Below are 27188 nucleotides of genomic sequence, written 5' to 3' on the forward strand. Positions count from 1 at the left end.
CGCTGCCAGAGCCGTGCCTGCCGCGTTTGCTCGGGAAGCCCAAAGCAAACAAGCGGCTGAGGCCCGCTGGCCCGCTATTCCCGGGATGGGCCAGCAGCGGCCATGGCGGGAGGGGCGCTGAGGGGAGCGCGGGGAGGGCGGCGCGGCGCCAGGGCGCCTGCGCAAGCGGGTGGGCGGCGGGCCGGGGGCGCGCCGGGAGTGTGGCTGCGTCCCTGTGGCACTGGGAGCGTGTCCCTGTCCGTGCGGCAGCGGGGACCACGCCGGGAGCGGGGCCGAGCCCCTGCAGCGCCGGGAACGGTGGGAGGCGCGGGCCCCGTAAGTACGAGCTCCGTGTGCAGAGCGGGGGAGCGCGGCGAGGAGCTGCCCGTCCTGAGGGCGAGCGGGTAGGACTGCGGGGGGAGGGTGTGGGAATGAGCGCTGGCGGTAGCGAGCGCCCGGCCGGTGTTTCGGTTTGGAATCGTTAGCGGCGGGGCCAGGGGGGCTGGTTTAATTCCACCTCCTCGGACTTGGAGCATCTGGTACGTGGCCGAAACTGGGTCGTCTTGTGCAGCTCAGGAGTTCCAGGGAGTCCCTGTGCGTGCGGGGAACCCCTCATGGGCATCACAGGCAGGACTTGAGGCTGTGATCGTGCGAGTAATGGTATGGGACATAATGTCATCACAGCATAGCTTTACTGAAATAATTTGCAATAGTTACATATTTAAAAATTACGTACCAGGTGGAAGTACGTATTGTACCGGGCTCGGGGATTGGAAGTCAGGAGGACGCCTGCAATGCACTGGTTTTTGCACTTTAACTACAGCTTTGAATGGGTTTATGTTAATACAGTACCGGGTGGTTTTTTTCTCCATTTCACACATGGAAACCGGAGCACAGGCAAGTGATGCTGTTAACTAAAATTTTCTTACTGACAGGACATAATTTTTTTCAGTCACTACTCCAGGTGTTATTTTGGAGGAGCCAGAATAGTGATCAGAGGGCTTGTAAGGAGACTTGCACAGGTTCATGGAAACTGCCATTTGACAAAAACACCCCAGAGGATGATGGAAATGCGTGTGCAGGTGTTGAGGGGAAGCAGAAGTGGGGCTACTAGCAAGAATATTCAAGGTTTTACTTCTGAATCATAATATAAATGCTTTTAAAGTAGAGCTCTGATAAGATTTGAATCCTTTCAGACTTAAGATTTTCATAACACTCGAGGAGTAATAGTCAAAAAGAAGAATATGTATATTCAGTTTCCTACTAATGCTTGCTTGTCTCAAAGAGTTAACAATGAATATCTCTTGTGGATTTGACAATTTTTCTACCCCTTCATTTAACAGCTATGGAAGTTCCCAAGGGACAGCTGAGGCAGTTTACAAGACAGTTTTCAACAGAGAGGTTTAGAGAAACAGAAGGTGAAAGTTTGATGTCTTTGAGATAGCTACCATTAAAAAAACCCAAAGAAATAAACTTTGGGATCAGTTCACATTCTTCAACTTAAATATTTACACTTTTTGTCAATGAAGTTGGTAGCTGTGTGAGATGCTCTTTCTCTAAATATCTTTTTTTCTTTGCCAGCTCAGTGATGATTCTGTAGGTCTTCTGTCGTTAATTACAAATACTCTGATTAAATTTGGAATACTTAAAAGTGCAAGTTCAGGGTATTGTATTGTTCTCTCTCACTGTTCAACTTGGATAATGTTTCATGAACCTTTCTTTAACAGTGTGAAGTATCACCTTTCATCCAGGATGCTGCTACTGTGAATGAGTTTTTGTGATAAACACTTCCCTTAGGTATGATTGATCTTGTTTTTGATTTATGTGGGTATTTCCTTGTCATTTTTGTAAAAGCTGTGTTTCATTTTCACAAATACTTTTCAGTTAGAAGCAAGACATTTGCTACTTCAACTTTGGAAAACTTGGCTTTTTGTTTTTCTCCTTGGTTTGAGTTGGCATGTCCTTCTCTTTTAAATAATATGTAGTAAAAAATAGGAGTTGATGGGTGTTTGCTGGCTTTCTATAATATGATCTTAAGTCTAAGTTACCTGTATGAGTTTGGTGAACTTGGGTTTTGTTAGTTTGAAGGAGGTCTGCCTGGAGATTCTGTAGCCTGGTCGATTGATGCAAGAATTTGGTTAAAAGCTGTTGGTTTTGGTTTTTTTTTTTTTTTTTGCAAATAAATAGTTCAAAAGTCACCCAGCAGGTCTGCAACTGGGATAGCTGTTTTTTTTTTGCTTCAGAGACTGGAAGTTTTGCCCTGCATATAAATAGGACCTTGAAAATATGGTAAAACAATGGGAGAGAGCTTCCATCACGTTTTTCTTTATGGTTTTCAACATCTTTAGCTTTATAAGTATTTTGTCTTCTGTTTGAAGTGCTTTGGCATGCCTACAAGTAACATGCCTTAGAGCTGCAATTGGGTCATCTTGGTGTCCTGAGAGCAACAGCTGGGTAATATTTATTTGTCAGGCAGTGAATTGTGGGATAAAGTTATCATGCATTCTAATTCAGATAATCCTTTTAAACAGATATAATGATGATTGTAAATGTATGCAGTTAAAAGTAAGAGCAATGTTTTTGGATCTGGTGTTAGTGGGACATCATCAGCACTAATCTTGTGTTTCCCCTCAGTCTTCAGTTCTGTAGTTGGCTTCTGAACTCTTGCAGCTAATTTTATTCATCAGTGAGATGGGAAGGGGTAAGGCCTGCACAGTAATGGGAAGTGAAAGGTTGGAAAGGAGCCACTTATCCCTGCTCTGCTTCTGAGTTAAGTATCATCCCTCTTGACCTTCTCTCTTCTTCCTGGAAAGAGAGAGAGGTCTTGGTGCTTTTGTGTGGAGGGTTGTAGAGACAGGAGCTCTTTAGCCCTGAGAGGGTCGGAGAGGAGGAGCCCACATCGCCATCTCCTTTAATTCTCCAGACTCTCAAGCAGGATCTGGTTAGGTGGGGGAAAGAAATTAGTAACTGAATGTAAGAGTGATATGCTATCTCCCTCTGCCTGAAATTTTGCTGAGCTACTTGTCCAAAAGGTTTAATAATATCCTGAGTCTTGGGAGTATATTTTTCAAATTGCTTCTGCAAGCATTTGATTAAAATTTCGTGTTGCAATGTTGTACTAGTTTTGAATTCCAAAATGTTGTTCTAGGCCATATCACTTCCAAAGGGTTTGAGTTAGAGCTCTTAAATTGTATGTTTGAAAGTTTTCTGCTGCATAAAAATCCATTTGCCAATTGGTTGAAAACTGGCATATGTATAAAACACATAAATTGTGTTTTAATGTGGAAAAAGTCCTGTACATTTAATAGCTTAACAAAGTCATGCCATCTGCGCAGCTTTTTGATAGATGTCTTTGCAGTAGGCCCTGACAATTTGTAATCCTTACTGGAATAAGACTGCAAAAATAATAAAAAAGTAAATCTGTTCATGCCTAAGGAAGCTTTAGCTGGAATGTCTTTGGTGCAGTTCTCATGCTGAAGTACCTTTATGAGAAACAAATAATGGGATTCTGTTCTCAGTTAAGATTTCATAATACATGTTCAACTCTATTAGTTTTCATTTTTTTTACAACTTTGTTCATAGGTACTTGTAAACTGAAAATTATAAATGTATTAAGTCTATACTACTTCTGTATTGCTTTATTTATCTGTGGTTGACACTTTCATTTAAAAAACTGTGTTGTGAAGCTGAAATAAGAATACACTATATTGTAATATAGTGGTTTTCTCAGATGTTATTTTATTGTGCAGGAGAGAATTGAGTGAGGAATTTGACCAGGAATGTGTTGACATGTTTTTATAAAGTATCAAGGCCTGTGACATCTGTCACCTATACTGACTGATGCCACTCCAGCAAGGCAGCAGCTGCCAGAAAAAGATAGGGTATTGCTGAGTTGAGTCGTGACCTGAGCATTCCATTACACACGAGGTTCCTGTGTTCTCAGAAATCTATTTTATCATGTGGTTTTTCAGGGTATTCCACTCATCTTGGATGGGAAGATGTTTTTGAAAAGTGCTGTATTTCTTTAAAAAATGTTTCTGTGGTAAGCATTAGGGAGTGATGGGCTGTGCCAGAACTGTTTGCTGTATCCCTCACTCCGTCGCTTCGGCTGGGCTCAGGCTGACAGTGCTGCATCTTACAGTGAGGTCAGTGGCTCAGCTGTAGCTGTGTAACAAGAGGGGCCATTCATAAATGTGTTTCTTGGCCTAGAGATGTTAGATGGCATTTCCTAGCGTAGCATCAGAATTCACTGTGCCTTAGGAAAGTGGAAACTGTACTGCAGTGTTGGAGTAACACCCGCTCATTTGCTATGGCTGGACGTACAGGCTGCAGAGAACTCTCTCACCTGAGTGTACAGTAGTTGACCCTATGTTGTAACAGGAGGAGATGCCTTGAGGGAAGCTGCAGCCTGTGGCATCCTGGCCTGGATCAGCAATAGTCTGCCCAGCAGGATTAGGGCAGTGATTGTCCCCCTGTGTTCAGCACTGGTGAAGCCACACCTTGAATCCTGTGTTGGTTTCTGGGCCCCTCACTAGAAGAAAGACATTGAGGTGAGTGCTGGTTTGGCCAAATTTAGACATATATCGTCTGAGAGAAGGCAGGTTACAAACCACCCCTCCCCCACCAGGTTTGGGAAAAAAGAAACTTTTTCCTCGAAGGAAAGTGAAAGAGATAAAAACTATTTATTTAACAAACACACGGGAAAAGGATAATACTGCTAAATAATAAAATCTCTCGCTGTGAGGAAAAGCCTGGGAAAATGTTGGAGTCCTCCCTTTGGTCTCCCTCTTCCTCGGAGCTGGGACTTGGCCCAGGGCCAGGCCCTCTGTGCTCGGTGGAAAGTCCTCCCGATGGGTTCTGATATTGAAGCAGTCCAGCAGAAAAAGGGAAAAAATCCAAAATTCCTGGAAAAACAAAGTTCAACTCTGTGGAGAAAAAAAATCCCGAAAAATGGCTGAACAAGCAAGCAGGGTGCTTTTCCTGCTCTCACACTCCCAGCAGCAGAAGGAAGAAAAAATGCGGAGAGCGAGAGTGTGTTGTCTGTCTGTGTCCTTGAAAAGCACTGCTTTGAGAAGTTTGCTCGGTTTTCGCTCTCTCCGCTCAGTTTAAAAGCATAGAAAGGCATAAAACTAACTTCTGGGCATAGAGCAACTATAGGGAATACTACATCAAGTCACCCCAAGACAAAATGCTTAAGCAAGTCCAGACAAGGGCAGCAGAGCTGGTGAAAGGTCTGGAGCACAAGTCCTATGGGGAGCAGCTGAGGGAGCTGGGGTTGTTTAGCCTGGAGAAAAGGAGACTCAGGAGAGATCTTACCTCTCTTTACAACTACCTGAAAGGGTCGGTCTCTCCTCCCAAGTAATGAGCAACAGGACAAGAGGAAATAACCTCAAGTTGCACCAGGGGAGGTTTAGATTGGATACTGGGAAACATTTCTTTGTAGAAAGGGTTGTCAAGTCTTGGAGCAAGCTGCCCTGGAAAGTGATTGAGTCACTGTTCCTGGAAGTATTTAAAAGACTTGTAGATGAGGTGCTTAGGAGCATGGTTTAGTGGTGGGCTTAGCAGTGCTGGGTTAATGGTTGGACTCAACGATCACAGAGGTCTTTTCTAACTTAAATGATTCTACAATTCTATGACCTGCATTCCTTGTCCCCCTGCACTGTTGTGGATTGGAAAGTAGAGGAGGTGGGAATGAATAAATGAAGTTGAGTCTGGGAAGAAGGGAGTAGAGGTGAATTGTACTTTTTGTCTCTCACCATCCCACTCAGTTTTTAATTGACAATAAATTACTTTTCCCCAAGTTGTCTCTGCCTTGTCAGTTGATAAATGACCTCTGAGTATTTACCTCCCCCTCTTCTGTTCAGGAGCGGTAAAGTGAGGGAGTGGCTGGATGAGTGCCTAGCAGCTGGAAAATCAGGAACACATGTTCAAAGGACAATGGACTTCACACATACCAGTGCTTAGGGACTGCTGCATTTGTCTAGTGCATTCTCTGTGGAGAGAGTTGTTCAGCTTATTGATCATAAACCAGAGCAGGCTGGAACATGGGAATAGCACTCCTTGTTTGGGGTAATATTGAGTGGAATAACAATGGTGTCCCTGTTAGGGATAAGTGAGATAATGAGACACACCTATTTTCTTCTCTGTCCTGCACATCCGAGTTAAAAATGTATGGAAAGTGCTCTTTCAGTGCTTTTCTGCTGTGATACTCTCTTTGTATGAAATGGATTTATTGTATTTACCTCCCAAGCCTTTCCTCATTTATGTTGTTGCAATTGCTGCTTCTGTGATGCCCACACTCCTGGAGACAGTAAGCTGTGTAAGCTAAAATATCCAGGCTATTGCCCTGGTTTCAGCTGGGATAGGGTTAATTTCCTTCCTAGTAGCTAGTAGAGTGGTGTGGTTTTCATTTAGTATGAAAATAACATTGATAACACACTTAGTAGTGCTTACCCCAAGTCATGGACTTCCCAGTTTCCCAGTGAAAAGGCTGAAGTGGCACAAGAGGTTGTGAGGGGGAATGGCCAGAACACCTGACCCAAAATGGCCAAAGGAATATTCCATACCAGAGGGCATCATGCTCAGTGGGAAGGCTGGCCAGAGGCAGCTGCTCAGGGTCTGGCCAGGCACTGGTGAGCAATTGCGTCATGTCTGTTCTATATTCTAATTATCATTACTGTCACAGTTATTCTAGTTATTGTTTTCTTCCTTTTCTGTCCTATTAAGCTGTTTTTATCTCAGCCTGGGAGTTTTATCATTATTACTTTTCTGATTCTCTCCCCCATCCCACTGTTGGTGGGGAGTTGAGGGAGTGGCTGTGTGGTGTTGCCAGCTGGGGTTAAACCACGTCAGTTGTTTCCTGGTGTGTTACGTATTCTTTTATCTTTTTTTTAGTTTGTAATTCAGGGAGTTGGAGCTGCCAGTACTTTTGTTCCTTTATATTGAGTATCAAGCAGTTATCAAGTAATAAATAATAAGAAAAAGAGTGTGGAGCCAGCACATCTGTGTATCTCTGTATTCTTGACATAACTGGAATATTATAGCTGGTAGTGGCTGTTACTGTAATCAGGCCCCACAAATGCACCTTGGTCTGTTTGTTTTTAACTCATACATTTCCTCTTTAAAATTGCCTGGTTCCAAGCAGTTTGTAGAATGTTACCAGTCGTTGCCTGGAAATATCTGTTATCATTCTCCTAAAATAACCATTCCCAGTCAACTGAAAGCTGAACTACTGTTTTTCTGCTGGTTGTCATATCAGGTTTTCTGACATTTTTCAGTGGGAAGTGTAGACAAAGGATTACAGAAGATTGCTAGAAATACTGCTTGTTTCCTAATTCAGCCAGCTCCATGTTTTCATGAGAGCTTGTGCTGGTGCACAGAAATTATAGTTTGGGGACTGGACCAGAGAGAAAGATGAGATGGTGACTAGTTGAGACCCAGACTGGTCTGGCTTTGTGACTGACCAGTTGAAACATGTGGTAGTACTAAAGGCTCTTTCCACACTACTGAGTATCTGAAAGGAGGAAGCTTTTCCCCGAAATACTTGTGCTGTCTTGATAATAGATAAGACCTTTCTGGCACAGAGGAGGTGGCACTCACTGGGGAAGCCTTGAAATACCTACCTGCTGGGGAATGCATGTGTTGCACAAGGAGTTCAAACAGGTTTGAGTTACCAGAGATTATCACTCCTCCTGAGGCTGTACCTATACTTTCTCTCCCATCCCTTACAACAATTCACCATACCCATATACCGTGTCTGCTCAGTTCTTATCTTTTCTGTATCTTTAGGTAATATCTGTATACCATCTGGAAGCACAAGAAAATCCCACACCTTAGCAGACAGGTGTGCTCATAAATTCCTCTGATGTAGATGCAGTTCTACTGAAGGAAGTGTGTTTGTCAGCACACACATACACAGAGCAGCTCAGGAGGAGGGTTAGGGAAGTTGGCAGGAAAACTGTACCGGAGCTGGGCTAGCACTGACATTGCAGTACTGCATCCCTGGTAGCCTGGGGGAGCCCCAGATGGGTGAGATGACAAAGTGACACCTCTGTTTCCGTCCAGCTGATCCTCTGAGGTAGCTAGAGAAGTTTTACAGGTCAGAGTGGTAGGAAAAGCACAGTGAGGGACAACCTTGTAGTAGAAAGTTGTCTTTCATGAAAAAGGTCAGTGAGCCAGGCTGTTTGCATGAAGTAGATGCTTTGGTCCATGGTGGGACTGTCATCAATGGGTATGTCCAGGTGATAACAGACAGGAGCGTGGTGGGAGCATCGGGACTTCTCCACAGATGTGGACATGAGGGTGGTGGGCAGCTTGATGTATGTAAGAAGAATGACATCTCTAATGTTTAAAATCTCCAAATGGAGCAGGTGCCAAAAGGGCACTGATAGAAATTGTGGTTTGGTTTTAGGAGCAAAGGCTTGAGCCTTTGTTTCTAATGGAAGGGTTTGTTGTGGGAATTATTTCTGAGCAGTATTGCTTCTGTCCTGGCATGCCTGAGTGCCTCTGTGCTGGTTCTGCTGTGCTAGGAGGAAAGGAGGGAGGCTGGCTGCCATCTGGGGCTGGTTCGTGAGCTGAGGGAGGGGCATGTGGGACAGCACCAGAGAGCCTCTTTGGCCTGAGGAAAAGTGGGATGTGTTGGCTCTTTTTTTTTTCTTTCTCCTTTAAATTTTTTTTTTCTCCCATCCTGTGATTTGAGCTGATTCTTTCCTGCAGCCTGTGACAGGTAACAGAGGTCTCTTTATGGTGTGGGGTTTCCTGGATGAAAAGTGTCTGCTGCTTGTGAAGTGCTCTCCGTAGTTCTTGGAGTGAGTGTTCGACAGGAAGGAGAGCGATGGCAGCAGCAGTGAATGGTTTAATGTGCTTTCTTCATTTGGCTTGAAATTCTGAGAGGTGGAAAGGGAGTTTGTTTGAGGATTGGATTTATTTTGCTTGTTGTTTTTCTTTTGAAATAGCACAATTTCTCAGCGCAGTTGGTGGGTTTTAAATAGGAAGAGGTAACAGGATTGTTAAAGTGTTGCATAAAAGAGGTGTTAAAAGCTACTGGCCTAGCGCCCTACTAAGAAACTAATCTGTTGAAAAGAAGGAAGTGTCTGTGAAAGGAGCAGGTATAGACTCTTGTGAAACTTGAAGACTTGGACTGTCCTGCATAGAAAAGCTGATGCTGTACAGTGATCTTTCTGTCTTGACAGATGTGAACGATTTTAGTTCCTTCTTGGTGGATTTCATGAAGAAGTCTGTTACACTTCAGATACACGTGGAGCTAACCCATTGCTGCTTTTGATTTTGGCCTAGATAAATTAATAAATTGTCTGCTTAGTACAGAGCTGATTAAATGCAGTCCCAAGGAACTTTTTCATGCTTCATTTCCTGCTTCAACTTATTACAGTTTTTAGAGTTCGGTTAAAGTGAATGCTCATTGCTGCTGAACCTGTTCTGCTACCTTTGGAATATGTGCATGAGCTTTAGGAGCTTGCAAGGGTTTCTGGAAAATCCTGCGTGGGAAATCTGTCCTTACTCGACTGTGTGAAACAGGTGGAGTCAGAAAGTTGGTTTGTGTAAATTAAAACTTAATTTTCCTTTCATCAGATGAATTATTGCTCTTCTGCATGAGTGTTGTGATGAGCTGAAGGTGACTAATGGTTGTGATCGTGCGTGCATATTTATGCTGCTCGGTTGAAGTGCTCAAGTGTATTTTAAGAGAGAGCAGCATTCTGTTGCTGCCACAGAACCCAGTGGAGATGTGAGTTTAGTTATTATGGGAAATTATTCACACTGACAGTAGTATAGTGTGAATATTTGTTAGAGACAAGTAACGTGAACTTTTAGTAGCAACTACTTATAGAATCTTGCAAAGCTGACAAAGGAAATTCACATGTGTGAGATTTGGAACAAGAGTGGAGGAGAGTAGAAATAGGGTTGGTGCAGTAAGCTCATAGTTTATGTCCATAATTTTAGCATCCTAGTATCTTAGCAATTTTACACCTGCATGCTCTTCCTGATATTTTAACAAAAACAACAAAATATTTCAGAAGCTGCTTCTGACTAATACTGCTGACTGCCTCCTGATGTTTCTTTATGTCTTTTCCCATGGATAGTTAATTTAAAATTTTATTTATGGAAAAAATAATTTCTTTTGGGGGAGGGACCATTTGCACTAATGTGAGTACCAGTGGTAAGCAACTGTTTTAACTCCTTTTAAAGATTGTAGTCCACTTCTGGGAAAGTGGGAAGCTGTGAATATAATAAACACCTTTTGATAGTAATTCGTTGCATGTTAAATTCAGTATCTTAACTTTTATGTTGTCCTTTTCAGCCCAGGTTTATCTGGGGCACACTTGGATTGGGTGATGGAGAAGGAAATTCCCTCCTTGTGCATGCACTTGGTGCACTGGGATTTTTGTGTTTTTTTGGAGAAAATTACACCCCTTGGGGGAAGTGCCTCACCTCATGAATGCTGCATAGTAGCTCAGAGGCCATGAAAGGCAGCAATTGAGATTATTCCATAGAAACTTGCAGGTAGAGTTTAGATAAGCAGATTCTAAGGTCTTTGATTTAATAATTACAGGCTAATATTACCCATAGGGTCCACACTGCTTTCAGATGATTCATAGAGCTTATCACTGATTTCCTGTATGCAACTATTGCAGGGTATAAACCACTGGGGGAGGATGGACATTTTCTCTTTTATTTGAGTCCCTCTACTTCCTTAGAGCAACACTGTGTGTTGCATGTGAATGGGGAGAGCAAGTTGGTTATTCCTTGAAGTGTCTGCTAGCAGGGACAGCAGCTGGTCATTCCCAGTGAACCCTGAGAAGCTTGGGAGTTCATCTTGTTAGTCCTGGGTCAGGCTCCCACATCCCACAAATTCTCCAAAAGACACCTGGCCTAAACTAGTGGAAATGTGGACTTACTCTATTCCTTGTGCCTGTGATACCTCTCCAGGGTCTCATGTACTTTGGAGGCTGGTATAAAATAACCTTTTCCATGTTTTTGTGTTTCTTCTCTTTGATCTAGCCTGTTTTATGTGCATTGTCTTTAATCACTGCCTTTGCTTCACTTAGCCTCAGTCCATGTTCTTCTCAGAGGCAGCAGTTTTCTCGTGTGTTTTCTGTATCAAAGTTCTCTTTCATTGAAGTTTCATTCTTTCTCTGCTATGAGATGATAATAACAGCGAAAAGAACTAGAGTGGTAACTATAGGATGATGGCAGTAAAAGGCTGTATGAAAATGGAGCTCTTGAAAGAGGGCAGGAAGTGGAACAAAGGATTGGCTCCTCACAGACCTAACACTTTTGAAAAACTGAACCTTTCCCTTAAAAAGCAGGAAGATTTTCCTCCTTCAGCTGCGTGTGAGAGGGGAGTACTGGACAAAGACCCATAAGGTGGTGCTGACAGGTAGCAGATAAAGAATAATGATTTCTGATACCGGTCAGGTTTCACGCTGCATTGTGCAGTGCAACATAGCATTGGTAATACTGTCTTTCAGAAGAAAACAGTTTATTTCTGCAAAGATTCAGGTGGTTTTCATTTTGGTGGGGCTTTACTCATACCCAGCAGAATCTCTTGCTTTGCAGCTGTTGTTAATTTTGGTAGGAATGGAAGTAGTAAAACCTGTGTATTGCCAAGTACTGTACACAGACATAACACTGGGTAGTGGTTGCACTTTCTGATCTGAAAAAAAAAAAAAAAAGATTGAGAGAGAAGAACAAAACAGGAAAGTGGTTTACATAAAATCATGCAGCTGGTTTGTGGCTGAGCTAGGACCAAAGCTCAGTGTCTTGGTTTCTGACCAATTGTTGGTATTTGCTGTTCCTTTTGTGTATTGTCATAACCTGTTTTCATGAAGTCTGTGAAGGTGTAGTAGTGGAGGTGGCAGAAACTAATTCTCTCCTTCCTTTTTTCTTTTTTTGTGGTCCAGGTTAAAGTCCTGTTTTGTGACATTTGAAGAGCAAACAATACTATGGCTCCATGAATTTCAAAACTGCAGGAAGTGTGGCAGCCCTCCCTACCTCCAGCTTTCCTTCCCTGACGTTCTTATTGGGAACTGTGGTTTCATCCCCACTGGATATGCAGTGACCTGCCTTGGCATCAGAGCAGAGGAAGCAGTTTGTGAATCAGGGAAAGCCATGGCCTTAGGCTTGAATGTTTATCACCTCTTCTATAAGTTCAAAGTGTTGGTGCTTGTCACTTCGATTTTGATGGTGCTATGGACCACATTCAGTTACTTAGTGGACACCAGACAGGAAATTCCTAAAGCTAAGAGCATGGTGGAATTTTTCAGGAAGGTAACTAGCCTGGAGCACAGTCAAAAGGAAGAGAAGATCAAATCCACTGCAGACATTCCCATGGTGAAGTCATTTCAGGGTCCCTGCCCAGCTCTGTCCCCGTACCTGCGTAAGTGATGGTGTTTTCCTCTCCTCTCTGACAAGTTAATCTGCTGTAGTGCTGCTGACTTGGATTTCTTCCTAGCCGTTTACCAGCTGGACACCTTTCCTGTGAGACCAGTACAACCAGTTGCAGGAAGCACTCCAGGGTGGGAAGTGTCGTGTGGCACGGAGTGCCTGTGCTGGGTCTGGCTGGGAGAGCAGCTGGTGCTGCGCTCTGCATTTGTGGGTAAAACAGCTTTGGTGACACATCGGTAACTTGGCTACTCTGAATGGCATTTGCACTCTCCTGAGGCTTTGTCTCTGTCTGTTTTGGCCCCCTAAAATCCAGTGGGGTGGGCAGGAGGCTGGGAGTGGGCACAGCCCAGACTGCTGACCCCAGCTGACTGCAGGGGTGTTCCATACCCTGTGACTGTGCCATTTATCATGCTCAGCAGTAAAAGCTCGAGGAAAGGAGGAAGGAGGGATGTTCGTGGTGGCAGCATTTGTCTTCCCAACAACTGCTGAATGTGCTGAAGCCCTGCTTCCCTCGATGTGGCCAGACACCTGCCTGCCAGTGGGGCTTAATGAAAGAATTTTTCTTTTTCCCTTGCTTATGTGTGCATCTTTTGCTTTTTTTTTTTAATTAAACTATTTTTGTCTCAACCACAAGTGTTTTCACCTTTCCTCAGGTTTTTACCTTTTCATTATTAAATATACTTTTGTGTCTCTGTGTTGACAATTGAAGGACTTCACAACTCTGTTGGAGTTAGCATTAATTATGATGAAGGTTCAAATGGGTGACTGTTTTCTTGGTTTGGGCATTTTTATTATTCTTCTTTCTTGGCTTGGTACTGCTAGCAGCACCAGGCTCCTGCTTTGCAGTATCATGTCATTATCTTCTTTCTCTTCCTTATTGTGAACCTGATTAGGGATTTGTTTGGGAAGGTGGATTCTTCCTTCTTCCCTGATGTAAACCAAAAAGTTTCTGTCTCCCTGCACACCCTCACTCCAACCCCAAGGTGTATTTGCTTAAGTAAATGCAGCATGGCTGTATTGTACTTTTTCATGGGCTTGCTGAGTCCAGAGGAGCTGGCATGATAGCTCAGTGGGAGATAAGAGATGAAAATTTCATTTGGCTACAGAAAACCTTGCTATGTTTTATCTTACAAATTGATAACCTTAAGCCTGTCATGCTTTTTTTGTGCTTTAGGTAGTGATGACTTCTTACAGCCACAGTCCTATGTCTCTTTCCACTTTCTTCTCCTGCGCTTTGCCTGGCAGTCATTTTTGCCCAGTCCTTCTGCAGTAGCTTAGAACTTCTCTTGAGTTTTTTTAAAATATTTTTTATTGCCACTACTTCATAATCAATTTAAGTGACTACATGCTTGACACCCTCTCTTTCCAGTGCCTGTGTAATATCCTTGTAGTACTACTTTTCTCTTGGAAGGGTAAGGAAACCAGTTGGGGCTTGAACTTGGGTTTCTTACACTGGTTACAGAGTGCCTCATTAAGTGACTGGACCAGCCACAATCTGAAATGACTCAGGAAAGCTTCTTGTGCTTCTCTTACAGGAGGTGCCAGCAAACTCTCCTTCAAACCATCTGTTACACTGGAAGAAGTGCAAAAGGAGAACCCTCAGGTAGCCAAGGGCCGGTACCACCCTGTGGAGTGCTCAGCCCTGCAGCACGTGGCCATCCTTATCCCCCACCGTAACCGAGAGAAGCATCTGCTGTACCTCCTGCAGCATCTCCACCCCTTCCTGCAAAGGCAGCAGCTGGATTATGGCATCTACGTCATTCACCAGGTGAGGCAGCTGTGCAGAGCTGTTTGGGTGAGGGTGATGGCTGTGCCGTGCAGCCTGAGGAGAGGCTTCTGCTGCCTCTGCCGTCTGACATCCATCCTCCAAACCTGCTTTGAACAGTTCTGCTTGCTGAGGAGTGCAACAGTGCCTGCAGCCACTGCTGGTGGCACTACTGGATCTCAGGGCTGGGAAGTGTTGACAGTGTCTTTAACTGGTGTTCATTTCCCAGTCTAAGTAACTTAGTGTTCCTGAGTTAGCATTCAAGGTAAGCATCTTTTGCACTGCTAATGCAACTCACTTCTCTTGCAGTATCCACACATGTAACTAGGCTGGCCTGTTCTGTCGTCACATTTGGAGTCATTTGGATAGAAGGCCTCAGTTTGTCTCTAGTCCCTCTCTCCCATCAGGCTCTTGTGCTTAGTAAGTTGTGTGTATAATATGGTTTTATGTTTGCTTTCTCAAACTAAACACAACAGCTGCTGCTTGTAGTTGCTTTATTTGCTCATCAAGTGTGGTGGGAAGTAGTCGTGATGGAAGAGCACTTGGTTCCTGAAAGTTTTATTAATTTCTTTATTTGCATTCTTCCTAGCAATGGTGTTTCAGTGGCTAAAACTTAAGCAGACCTGTGCCACATTCTTTCATCAAGGTGCTTATGTTCTACTTGCATGTGCTAATAGCATTATATATTGTTCTTTCATAATATGTTGTCTTTTTGTTGATCTTCTGTTATGTTTGTTTTCTTTCACTGTCATTTACTTATGTGTTCTGCTTTGGCTCCAAACAGACATTTCAGACAGCAGAAGAAAAAGGTGATAAATTAATACAGTTTCTCTTCCCTCCTGATTAAAGAGCCTAGAGTCAATTAATCAGTATGAGGCAGCGCTTTCTAGGTGAAAGCTTACACTCTTACACTTTTGCTCAGCTGAATGTCTCAGCAGAGCTGCAATAAAAGTCATGGCATCATATATTTACTTGGAATGAACTGCTCTTTCATTGTTTAGAGTCATCATGTGGCCTGTAGAGTGGTAAAACTGAGGGCTTTCTTTTTTCTGCATTACTACGTATTATAATCATCATCTACTGGCTCATTCTAGCAGGAAGTGGTGGTTAGGAATAAATTATTGGGAGAATGGGCATATCTTTTTAATTTCTTGAAATATGTGAAGTGGAGAACTGCTGTTTTCATGTTAGCAAAAAGTAATACAGAAGTATGGAAGTTTTGTCTGATGAGAGCAGCAGTGTCAAACCTGAACTTACTCTGTCAGAGATTGTGCTTGGAAGATTGGAAGCTTTCACATAGCTTTTCCATGCAGATAGGCATGCCCAAAGCCTGGAAAGTGGGTCTAACAAAACTCTTCTGGGGCAAATCCATTTTTACTCTCAATTTGTGATGTCATTAGTTGTTTTAAGTCTGTTCTGAGGAAAGACAAACAGGAACTTGACTGTTGAAATAGCCTGTTTTGGAGGTAGATTAAATGGGCCTTTTGTATTTTTTTCTATGAGCCTCTGAAGGCCTTACTCCAGATTTCTTCTTTTTGGGCTACTTTTAACATCTCTAAAGTCATGCTTCTTTAAATGTATGCATACATGAATGCTGTACTTAGAACAGTGTGAGTTTGTAATCCCTAAAGGGCGAGTAATTTCTTGCCCAAGTAAATTTTGTCTTGTGGTCAGTGTTCTTCTTCCATAGAAACAAAGGGAGACAATTCTGTCCTTGATAAAAGATGACTAAGTTCTGCTATTTGTTCAGTGTGTGGTCTGACATGGAAAACTGCCCTTCCTGGAAAGCACTGTCAGCTGGCATTTGGGTGCTGTGGTGGCTTTTGTGATAGGAAAACAGAATTTCAGCAGATGGAAGATGCTGCTCCTGAACTAAGCTGGGTTTGATACTCAATAGAAGTGATGGTCTCCAAATGTGTCTGACACCTGATTTGTTCTGTTCACTCAATAACCTATGTTTTCATCCTCAGGAGGAGATTATCTCATGGGTATTTTTATATACAGGACATTTTAAGAAGAACAAACAAACAAAAATCCAAAACACACAAAAGCTCCCCCATTCAGAAATTTGACACCCTGATTTTGGGTGAATTGTATCTAAATTTTCTAATGGAAAATTAATCTCCAGAGAATGAATGCAATTGATTATCCACCTCTTAACTTCTCAGAATGGGCACTGTATTGTATTTTTCAGACTGCAGGTATGGAGTTATAAATCCCATAAATCATCTTCGTGCAGGAGCAGATGGTTGTTTTAGTGATGGTGAACAAATTCTGCTTTAGAGGAAAGTGTTACTTTTTAGCACAATAAAACATGTTTTGTATACAACAGCTTTTCCCTGCAGCTCACTTTCTCTTAGCCTGGGGAGGCCAGCTTCTTTCTCATTTTCCATGGAGCCTCTTTCTGTCCAGGCACCTTCTAGAAAATACCCTAGAATTCCAAGCAGTTTCTCTTGAAATTTTTTTATTATTATTCTTTCAAGTATATCAGGTTCCTTGCTCTGGAAAATGACTGTCCTGTCCATTTCTGGGAGGGCAAAGTTTGGTCCTCTGGTTCCAGGTGGGAACTGGAGGCAGATCCTCACTTTGTCCTCAAGAGCAGAAAGATAAGCACATGTATTGCTCCAAAGTGACATGATAAGCTTACAAAACTGCCAGGTGTGTGTGGATATACCTATACCTCAGCAGTGAAAAATTAGATTTTTGAAAAGCAGCTACTAACTAACTTACAGCAAAAGCAAATGATGAAGACTAGTAAAAAGAAGGTGAAGCTCTGTGCTAGGAGCAGGCCGCATGCAACAGCATAATCAGGTTATAGGTAGGAGGTAAAAATGAGGAGACCTGCTTTTCGCTTCCCACTCTGCCATCTGTGTGTGAGCTGAGGAAATACAGGGAACTCTTTTAGCATCGCTGTCCTTGAGGCTGAGGGAACAAGCATAAATCGTTTGTGGCAAGGGCTCTGACAGCTAGAGATTAATTAGCATGGGATTAACATGGGGATTTGGTTTTGCTCTTTTAAAAAGAACTTCCATAAGCCTTACTGACACAGTTGTATGGAACACATTTTTAGGCTATACTGGTACCTCTCTGTTGTGGAGCCTGATGGTAACTCCAGGACTGGGGGCAGAAGGGCAGTTAAGCCACATGATGGAGCACTCACAGGTGGGGTGCCCAGCTAGCCACAGGCTTTCCTGGCCCTGGCTGTGTGTGTTCATGATGAATAGAGGCTGGAGAAACACTTTGCACCTTTGGTCACTCTGATGCTGTGCCCAGTGTTACGGGGCACTCTTTGTGCAGTCACTGCTGCCGAGGTGCTGGAAAAGCCTCACGGATGTGGTTGCAAACCAAGCAATGGGAACAAATGCCCGGGAGCAGCTCTGGTTTAAAAGCTGTGGCACCTTCTTCAGAGTTGTTTTTTTCCATTCTCTTCCACAGGCTGGCAACACCAAATTTAATCGAGCTAAACTGCTGAATGTAGGATACCTAGAGGCCCTAAAAGAAGCAAGCTGGGACTGTTTCATTTTCCATGATGTGGATCTGGTGCCAGAAAATGACTTTAACATTTACATGTGTGACACACAACCAAAGCACCTTGTAGTTGGCAGGAACAATACTGGATACAGGTAGGAAACCAGTAATATGGAAAGAACACCAGCGGGGAAATGCCATGTTACTGATAATGTTCCTCTTCTGATGGAGCTCTATGCTGATATCTACCCTTCCTTCTGACACCAGGTTTCTGGTGGTAACACTTCACCTCTCTGGAGTACAGGACTGGACAGACACCTCTGAAGTCAGCCCTGTGGTTTCCTGTACAAATGATCATAGATTCTGGTTTCTGGGGTTGAATTAAGAGGTGTTTCAAGAGGAAAGCAATCTGCCAGAGGTTGTGCAGAGACCTTCTGTCAAAGCTAGATACACATTTACAGTTTCCTGATCCTGTGGTTTGAGGGTGGGACTTTACTGTAATAGAACTTGCCACTTACTTCTGCTGTTGAAGAGGTAGTGCCTGATATTGAGAGCTCAAGTGTGGTAATTTGCCAAGGGATAGGTCTGTCCTTTAATTATTGGATTGAACAGTGTATAACACAAGATAATTCTGATTTTTAAATGAGTCCCCTAAGCGCTCATGTGATCTAAATAGTTTGAAGTGAAAAGTCAGGTTCAGTCTACCTCAGAGAGGAAAGGCTCTTGAACTTGGTGAATTTAATGACTAAAAGTGTTTACACTTGTTTCTTTCAAGATTCACTTCATGTCATGTCACTCTAAATATTGATTAGAAGTGGGCTTTGCAAAAGCTAATCTCAAAGTACTTTGAAGTAAAGCTCTGCTTTGCTTCTGCATTTCCTTTGTTAAGTATATGAGAGAGAGGTGGGATGTGCCAATACTTACACAGAATAATATTCACTTTCCAGTCATTTAGTGAAAACTGGAACAAGTACACACATCCAAGGCTTTTGGAGCACTTGCAGAGCCTTGCAGAGTATTCCACTGGAATACTGGTGGCTTGAATTTGAGTAGTACTTTTTCTGTGTCACTGCCTGTGTTTACGCATCCATGAAGTGGGGATAATAATGCTCTGCTTCCAAGGCATGTCTGAAGGAATTCAGATTCTGAGCTCAAGAATGATACTTGAACTGAGCTGATACCACAGGTTGAAATCTCGGTTGGGTGACTTCAGTGTTTTGCTGCAGCTGGGGTGAGCATACTGAGACATGTTGCTCAGATGAGGTAGAGAAAATGGAACTGTTCTGTATTAACACAAAACGTCCTGCACAGGAATGTGGGTTGGTTTGTGTTTTGTGGGAATTTTTTTGTTTTGTTTTGGTTTTAGGGTGTTTCTGGGGGAAGTGGGGGTTTTTTTGTTTGTCTGTTTTTTGGTTTTGGGTTTTTCTTTAGTTTCCTGGTGTTGCATGGGGGGAATTATTTTTCTTCCAGGGGGCTATATTCTATTGTGATGCAGTGTGCAGTAATCTTAGCACCCGTATTTCTTTGGAGATCCAGTGCCTTATCTTTAGCTACATAACTACAGCTCAGTTTTAGATTCTTTTAGACAAGATTTATATATTAAAGCTTTGAAGATAAGATTGGGAAAACTCTTTTATTTTAATAAAGGTTTTTCCTTGAGACCAGCACAACATCTTTTCCTCCTGACCATTCCTATTGTATGTATTCTTCAGTCAGTTTTAAAAATTCCAAAGGAGCTGATGTTCCCTTGTCCTCAGGGAAGGGTGGTTACAGGGGTTGTTACAGTGATGCATGTTTGCAGGTGATGTCAGCTGGGAGCAAGTTATGCTTGGGCCCTGCCAGTTCTGCGCTGCCTGAGAAGGGTTGAAAGCACTGTCCTGGTTACAGGATCACAGAATGGATGGGGTTGGAAGGGACCTCTGGGGATCATCCAGTCTGCCACCCTTGCCAAGGCACGGTCTCCTAGAGCAGGTGACACAGGAACTTGTCCAGGTGGATTTTGAATATCTCCAGAGAGGGAGAGTCCACGACCTCCCTAGGTAGCCTGTGCCACTGCTCTGCCACCCTCCATGGAAAGAAGTTCTTTCTCATGTTGAAGTGGAACTTTTTGTGTTTTAGTTTATGGCCGTTGCTCTTCATCCTGTCACTGGAAACCACTCAAGTGTCTGGCACCATCCTCTTGGCATCACCTTTGAGGTATTTATTTGCATTGATGAAATCCCCTCTCAGCCTTCTCCAGACTAAACAGGACCAGCTCCCGCAGGCTCTTCTCATAAGAGAGATGCTCCAGACGTCTCATGATCTTTGTGGCCTCTGCTGGACCCTCTCCTGCAGTTCCTTGTCTTTCTTGACCTGTGGAGACCAGAACTGAACACAGCACTCCAGATGTGGCCTCTCTAGGGTTGAGTAGAGGGGGAGAATCCCCCCTTGATCTGCTGGCCCCACTCTTCCCAATGCACCTCAGCTGTGGTTCCTTTGGTGTCTGCGTCTCCAGTGGTGTAGGAGAATTACGGGGTGAATAAGCAAGCAGTGGGGTGTGTGTATGGATGTGTGCATGGGCAGTCAGTTCCCAAACTGTCAGGCTGCTGGAATGGGATGTGATCCTGTTGGTGAGTGACCTGAAAGCACAGCTGAGTAGGGCTCTGCCCTGCTGTTCCTGTTTATGGAACCTCCTTGCTGTCCGTTCCATCTGTTTACTGCGTTCCTCTGGAGTATCTGTAGCAGAAGTCTCAAGGCAGTAATGTGTAATTAAAACTTGATGGAACCTCCTCTACCTTGTGGCTTGTCTCTTCCAGGAGAGGAGATAAAGGGGAGAGAAAAATTTGTTCACAAGTCAGGCCTGACCAACCTGATTAGCCTTCTCTGATTTGACTAGCGTGGATGAGGGTGTAGTAGTGGATAATGTTTATCTTAGGAAGGCTTTTAACACTGTCTCCCATAATGGTCCCACTGACAAAGTGATGAAATATGGACTAATAAGAGGACACTGAGATGGGCTAAAACTGGCAGAACTGCTGGGCTCAAAGGGTTCTGAATAGTAGAGCAAAGTCCAGCTGGAGGCCAGTCACTAGTGGTTTACACCGGGGTTTGATACTGGGGCTGGTACTAGTTAGTATCTTCATCAGTAGCCTGGAAGATTGCAGATTGCATTCTCAGCAGGTTTTCAGAGGACAGAAATCTCACAGGGTTGGTTTATGTAGCATGACCTTTGTCAGGCTGGAGAATGTGGGCAGCAGGAATCTGAACAAAGAAGTTCATCAAAGGAAAATGCAGGGTCCTGGGCCTGGAGAGAAGTAACTCTGTGCACCAGTAGCTGCTGGAGGCTAACTTTCTGGAAAGCAGCTTTACAGGAAAGGATCTGGGCCAGCAAGGTGTCCTTGTGACAAAGGCCACTGGCACCTCTGGGCTGCATTAGTGGGGGAGTTATCAGCAGGTTGAGGGAGGTGATTATTCCTTTCTACTCAGCACCATGGAAATGATACCTGGAGTGCTGTGTCCACTTCTGGCACACACAGGAGCAAGTCCAAATGAGAGCCTGAGATGATGATGAAGGGATTGCAGCATCTGACATGTGAGGGAGGCTGACAGTGCTGGGACTGTTTAGCAGAGAGAAGGCAGAGGGGGATCTTGGAAATGTGTATACATACCTGATGGACTGGAGTAGAGACTGTGGAGCCAGACCCTTCTCAGTGAAAGGCAAGAGGTAATGGGCACAAACTGAAATACAGGAAATTCCACTTAAACATATGAAAAAGCTTTCTTACTGTGAAGGTGGTCAAATACTGGAACAGGTTGCCCAGAGAGGTTGTGGAGTCTCCATCCTTGGAGATGCTCAGAATCTGACTGAACATGTTCCTCAGCAAGTTGCTCTAGCAGACCCTGCTCTGAGCAGAGACGTTGGATTGCATGATTTCCAGGGGCCCCTTTGACCTTCACAATTCCTCTGTGATGCTGTGACTGGAACAAAAATCAGCCAGGAAAAAGAGTCTTGAGGGAGGTTTTGTTGGGGGTCTTGTGTTGTTTTTTTTTTTCTCCTCTGGTGTTTTTAAAATTACATTAATGGTAAACCAGAAATAATAATAAGCATTGTCTGGCATGTCAAATGCCATAATGAGTACTTTCTAGCCCTGGCAATTTGTTCATCTGTTTAGATTCATATATGTGTGCAAATCAAAATGCAATCTGCAGCCATGTGCCCATCACCTCTGAATGGGCAGGGGCAAGGTAGTAGAGGCTGTGTTGTAATGTTACCTTAAGGGCCAAGACAGAGGAGGGCGTCATAAAAAACAATTAGCAGAATGGCCTAAGATAAATAAAGATGGTATGCAAACACCTTTTTAAAGTAGATAAATTTTTCAGGATGAGGAAGGTAAAAGTTAGAAATTAATCTCTAGAGCTGAGCTCAATTACATTGGGTTACTAAGTAACTTGCACTGTACCTTACCTTGGAATTGTTACTGCAATATCCAGTAGCACATGTCCCCTTGCTGTGAGCTGATTTCATTCCAAGTCTTTCAGATTCAGCTCTAAGATAATCAATGGCTTGCTGTTGTTACTGCAAAGCTTCTACCACATTAGTGCATAGCTTTGTTGCTTTTCTGTACATCAGAGTCCCCGAAGTGAAATACCTTTTTGGCTGGCAAGCGGAATTGTGTAAAGAGAGAGAAGCTTCTCTCAGTTGGGTAGGTAACTTTTTCTGGTCTAAAGCAAATCATCATCTTTTTGTGAAAGGAGAAAGAGAACAGGGCCAGCTTTTAAGGATTTGTGCACCCTTAATTCTGTGAAAGACATGTCTAGATCTGGAGTGATATTTTCATTGTTGATGGAATTTGACTTAATTCTTCGTTCTCTCTTCTTGTACCTCTAGGTTACGGTACCGGGGCTATTTTGGAGGTGTAACTGCTCTTACAAGAGATCAGTTTGCCAAAGTGAATGGATTCTCTAACAGCTACTGGGGTTGGGGTGGAGAAGATGATGACCTTCGAATCAGGTAAACAATGAGGAATTAGTTAAAAAAAATTTTAAAAAGTGGCGCAACTTCACACCAAGCCTCCAAGAGCACAACACTACAGGGGCCTTCATTCAAACCAGTATTGAACAGTATTGCAGTGGAGATGTGAAGTGCAGGATGCACTTCTGTGAGCAGTTTCCTCTTTGCAAGGGTTAGCTGTGTCTGATGCCTAGTCCTCTTCCTCACAGTTGGTTGTGGGTTATTTGGTTGGTTTGGTTCGATTTTGTCTCAGACACACAGCATTTGTATTCTTGCTTGGAAATTGGTTATAATTGAAGTCTGGAGTGTGGTTTGCCAGAGACACACAAATGTATTGAGTTCCAGTACTTTGCAAGAGTGTGGGAGTGTTTTGGTGGGACTGGGTGTTCTGCATTCATTGACTACTGGATTTACTCCAAGTAGGGCTTAGTTGGTATTTGTGTGGTGTTGATTATAGTGAAGATAGCAAATAACTTGAATTTTAGAAAAGCTACATATATATGCATATGCCCTTTGCTCTTGTGAAAACTTATTTTGCAGCTGTGCCTGTCAAAGTAGGAGAAACCTGTTGGCTGGAGAGGTTTAGTGGGACAAAGAAGTCAGCAAAACTTTTTTGTTGATCTTTTGCCATTTGCCTAGGAAGAAACCTCTAATCCTGCATTGCTATTAGTAAATGGAGAAAAAAACCACAAGCAAACAACCCACAACTCTGCAAGCTCTGCTGGCAGAGCCTATCAGTTTGGCTTATCATTTTTAGTTGCTATCCTTTCCAGTTGCTTTAATATGCAAACATTTTGGGGACAAAAAGTTTATATCCCTGGTGATGTTATGTAAATATACAGGGGATCAAGTGTGTTGAAAGTTAGGAACTTGCAAATGAAAGTGTTTCTCGGTGTCAGTCCAGCGGATTGCTCAGCTGTATCTCAAGAAATCTAAAAGGTCTGCTGGAGGCATGGATTTCTGTCCTTTCTTAACCACAACTATTTCTTCCTTCTTAATTCTGCTTAGACACACCAAATTCTCTGTGACCTCCTGGGAGTTGGCTTTTATAGTGTAGGGGGTGGCTTGGTGCCTTCTTATTCCCTGGCTTCCCAGGGTGATAGTTCTTTCAGATGTTCCCATGGGCAGCAGAGAAGCAGCAGGACAGCAGGATTTACTGAGGGTCTCTATGATGTTTGCAGGGAGTTGGAAACAAAACTGATGCTTGTGTGTGGTACTTTGTAACTTTGCAGCTGTTGAGGTCTTGGTCGGGAAACCAAGTCATGAGCCAGTGTGCGCTCTGTAACTGGACCTGGCTTGTGCCCTTCCTCTCGGCTGGGCCTTGGGCTGGGCCGGGCTGGTGACCGAGTTTGCAGGGGTAGGTAAGGGCAAGCTTGTTGTCTGGTGGGTTGTTGTGTGGAGAGATCCTTGGAGCCTTCCCGAGGGAAGTCAGCAGATGGCAGCATCCCTTCGGTGCCCTCAAAATTCGGGGCTGGGGACTCTCAGATTCTACTGTTCTGCTTCTGGAACAACCGTGATGGTCTCTTCTGGGCCCCCTCCTAAGGCGTGTATCACAAAGAGATACTTCAGATCATTTGTTGTAGGTGTTTGATAATTTACTGCTACAAAGTCATGGAAATCTGTAAGGGCTCAGTTTTTTCAAATCTTGGTTTCCTGTTTTTCTTTCAGCTGATGAGTGACTAGCAAAGAGGTGGACTATTCCTTAATTCCCTTGTCATACAGTTTCTTTCTTTCTGCTGTCAGAGCAAAGTTGTGCTCCACAGATAGGTGTAAGGTCAAAAGCTCCAAGTGCCTGATGTCAGATGCTTAAATCTGTGCATAGGGCTCTCTACTTCTGGCATTGTTCTCAGAGAAATTTTCTTCATGTGAACAAATAAAAGTTTTTCAACTGTCTGCCAGCTATTAAAAAAGAAAACAAGCTTTAAAAATTTTTTTTCTCTTTTTTTAAAGTGGAGAACTATCAAGTATAGGGGTTTTATTGCAGGCGTTGAGATGAACTTGTTGCAGAACATGTGGAGACTTGCTGCAGGGCAGTATAGAATAGTCCAGTCCATACTGATACAAATGTACTCTGTTGTATAATGTGTGCTTTAAGCTCTACATCTTTGCTATAGTAGCTGCCTGCTTCTGTTCAAAAGAAAGGTGTATCTGCCACCCGCCCCCAGACCTCCAGAAATGCAACTCTGAGCCTCATTTCTCTGGCAAAACGGGTTGTGGAATAGATGCAGATGAGCTTTTACAACTCTCTATATTTGCTTCCATAGCATCTACAAGAGATGAAGTCTCCAGTTGTTGGGTTTTTATCATTAAGAGCTGGTTTATAGGTGTTGTCTTCCTCACAACACTTCTGACTGCTTCTTGCAGGGTTGAGATGCAGAAGATGAAAGTGGTGAGGCCGCCTGCTGATGTGGCCAGGTACACGATGATCTTCCACAACCGTGACCACGGTAACGAGGAGAATCGAGAGAGGTGGGTCAAGAACAGGTTTCTGCCTCGTCTTGTCTTGGTCTGTGGCTGAGCCAGGCACCTGGGAACCAAGTTCTTTGCTCTAGGCCAAACAGGCATTTTGTGTGGTACCCAGAGGCTCTGGGGGACACCCCTGTGACAACACTGTTCACAGCTGGTAGCTGCTTTCTGTACATGAGATCTTCCTAGAACTGACTGGGTGGTGTTCCCTAGAAACTTCCAAAATTACAGTTACATAGGTATGGTTTGAGCATATGATTTCAGAGATTGCTCCAAAGGATTTTTCTCCCCATATGTGCTTGTGCTGAAGACAGGGGAAACAGGACTTTGCATTCCCAGTAGATAGAAAATTGCAGTAGCTTTGCTTCCAAATTTACTTCTATTGGGAAAGAGCTCAAAACTCCACTCCTGTGCATATCAGTGAAGATTTTTCTCCTCTTTGTCCTCAGGATGAAGCTGCTCCGTCAGGTCTCTAGAACATGGAAGACAGACGGGCTGAATTCCTGTTCCTACAAACTGCTCTCAGTGGAACACAACCCGCTGTACATCAACATCACGGTGGATTTCAGTGTGCAGCCCAAGGTCTCATAGGGGCCAGCACCTCCCAGGTTACAGGAAATGGCAACAGATCTCCTTTGTGGCTGCTGTTAGAGCAGATGACTTCCAGCACCTGCTTGGAAGAGTCCTTCAGTAGCACAGGAAAAAGTAAAGTGTTCCTTCACAGCATCTCATTGAGTGGTTGAGAGTTTCCTTTTGTGAGGACTGGAGTTAGAGACTGACCCAAGGGACAGGTCCTTGTGTTCTTCTATGCACTTTTTGCTGGGACATTGGAAAAAGTGTCCTTGTTTGGGCTGGTCCAGTGGAAGCACTTGAACCAAGTCCCTGAAAAAAAAATTTGGTTTGCAACTATTTCTAAACTTATTTGTGGTTTCATTAAAAGCACAATAATTCTTCAAGAACTACAAACTTGATGAGAAAAGTTAATTTTTTTCTAGCCTAAGGAAAAACTGCTTATGTGTGAGGGAAGGGCAGTAATGGTAATGGGTAAGGGGGTGTTGCAAATCTCTCAATAAATGCAGTCCACTGAACTCCAGAGTGTCTTGTCCTTCACACCACAGTGTCCCCTGCTGTGGGACTGCTGATGTAACCCATGGTAGTGATCAATCTCATTCTGCAGCAGGTTATGCCTGTTACTCTCCAGGGATGGGGAAGGAACAGCAGTGGCCAGCTGTGTTGAATAGGGAGAAATTCCTCTCCACATATTTTAATGCTTTGGGCCACACTGTTAGCAGAGTGTGTATCTGTCTACATACCCAGGCCATTATCTGTGAGTCTTGCTCAAGGAACAGGTGAATGTCTGTGGATAACCAGCTGTTCCACTGTGCTGCAGCATTTCTGCAGAAATCTTGATTAGAGCACTTGACTTACTGCATTGTATTTAACTGTCTTTACATGTTGATGTGAAGCCAAGCTTGGGAGAGTTTCTTTTAGGACATTATTCCAACTGTAAAGACTGAAACTTTAAATGTTTGTAGGTATAGTGGCATAGATGCAGCTTTTCAGTGAAGAAGGAATTTTTGTATCTTTAAGTAACAAGCCAAAATATCCTGTGTCACACTCTCAAAGTAACTGGACCTGGCAGGCAGTGCCACAGACTGAGTTGGCAGAGAAAGAAATTTTACAGCAAGGGTAAGGGTTTGGGCAGACTGTGTCAATCTCACAGTCAGGTAAGTACAAATGCATTCCTGCCAGGGTCACAGCTCCACTGTTGACATGTTTGACTTTGTTTTTGCTCTAGTATTTAATTTCTCAGAAGTATTTTGTACTGAAGACAGCTCAGCTTTGAATGACACTTAATGTTTGAGCCACAGCTGTAGTAGTAGATTAATTTTGCTGCTCTGAGCAGAAGGTTAGACTGCATTACTTGCAGCTACAATAAAATAATTTAAACAGTCGTTGTTCAGGTCAGAAAAAAAAAAATCAGGGATTTAAACTTGGTTTCAGGGCAACTTTCTCTTTTATTACACTCTTATTTAATATTTTATAAAACTCTTAAGCCAAACACATAACTCAATTTATTTTACTCAAATTCACAGGAGATATTTATAGAACTGTAAC

At 43.4% G+C, this 27188-nt stretch overlaps 1 protein-coding gene across 1 annotated transcript; it reads left to right on the forward strand.

The window, feature by feature from the left end:
• Positions 1-224: 224 nt before the first annotated feature.
• B4GALT4 (beta-1,4-galactosyltransferase 4) lies at positions 225-25844 on the forward strand. Its single transcript, XM_082278029.1, has 8 exons — positions 225-315; positions 1707-1776; positions 11898-12373; positions 13917-14149; positions 17582-17769; positions 22482-22604; positions 24969-25073; positions 25520-25844. The coding sequence occupies exons 3-8, from the start codon at positions 12106-12108 to the stop codon at positions 25659-25661; spliced, it is 1059 nt and encodes a 352-aa protein (XP_082134155.1). The 5' UTR covers positions 225-315; positions 1707-1776; positions 11898-12105; the 3' UTR covers positions 25662-25844.
• Positions 25845-27188: the final 1344 nt, after the last annotated feature.

The sequence above is a fragment of the Coloeus monedula genome, assembly GCF_965178545.1.
Source record: "Coloeus monedula genome assembly, chromosome: 3".
Taxonomy (NCBI): Eukaryota; Metazoa; Chordata; class Aves; order Passeriformes; family Corvidae; genus Coloeus; species Coloeus monedula.

What these genes read in the sequence shown, in the direction of transcription:
- B4GALT4 (XM_082278029.1), top strand. Translation starts at nt 12,106, where the DNA reads ATGGCCTTAGGCTTGAATGTTTATCACCTCTTCTATAAGTTCAAAGTG. An exon ending in GATGATGACCTTCGAATCAG is followed by an intron (nt 22,605 to 24,968) that starts GTAAACAATGAG and finishes TGCTTCTTGCAG; the next exon opens with GGTTGAGATGCAGAAGATGA. An exon ending in AACGAGGAGAATCGAGAGAG is followed by an intron (nt 25,074 to 25,519) that starts GTGGGTCAAGAA and finishes CTTTGTCCTCAG; the next exon opens with GATGAAGCTGCTCCGTCAGG.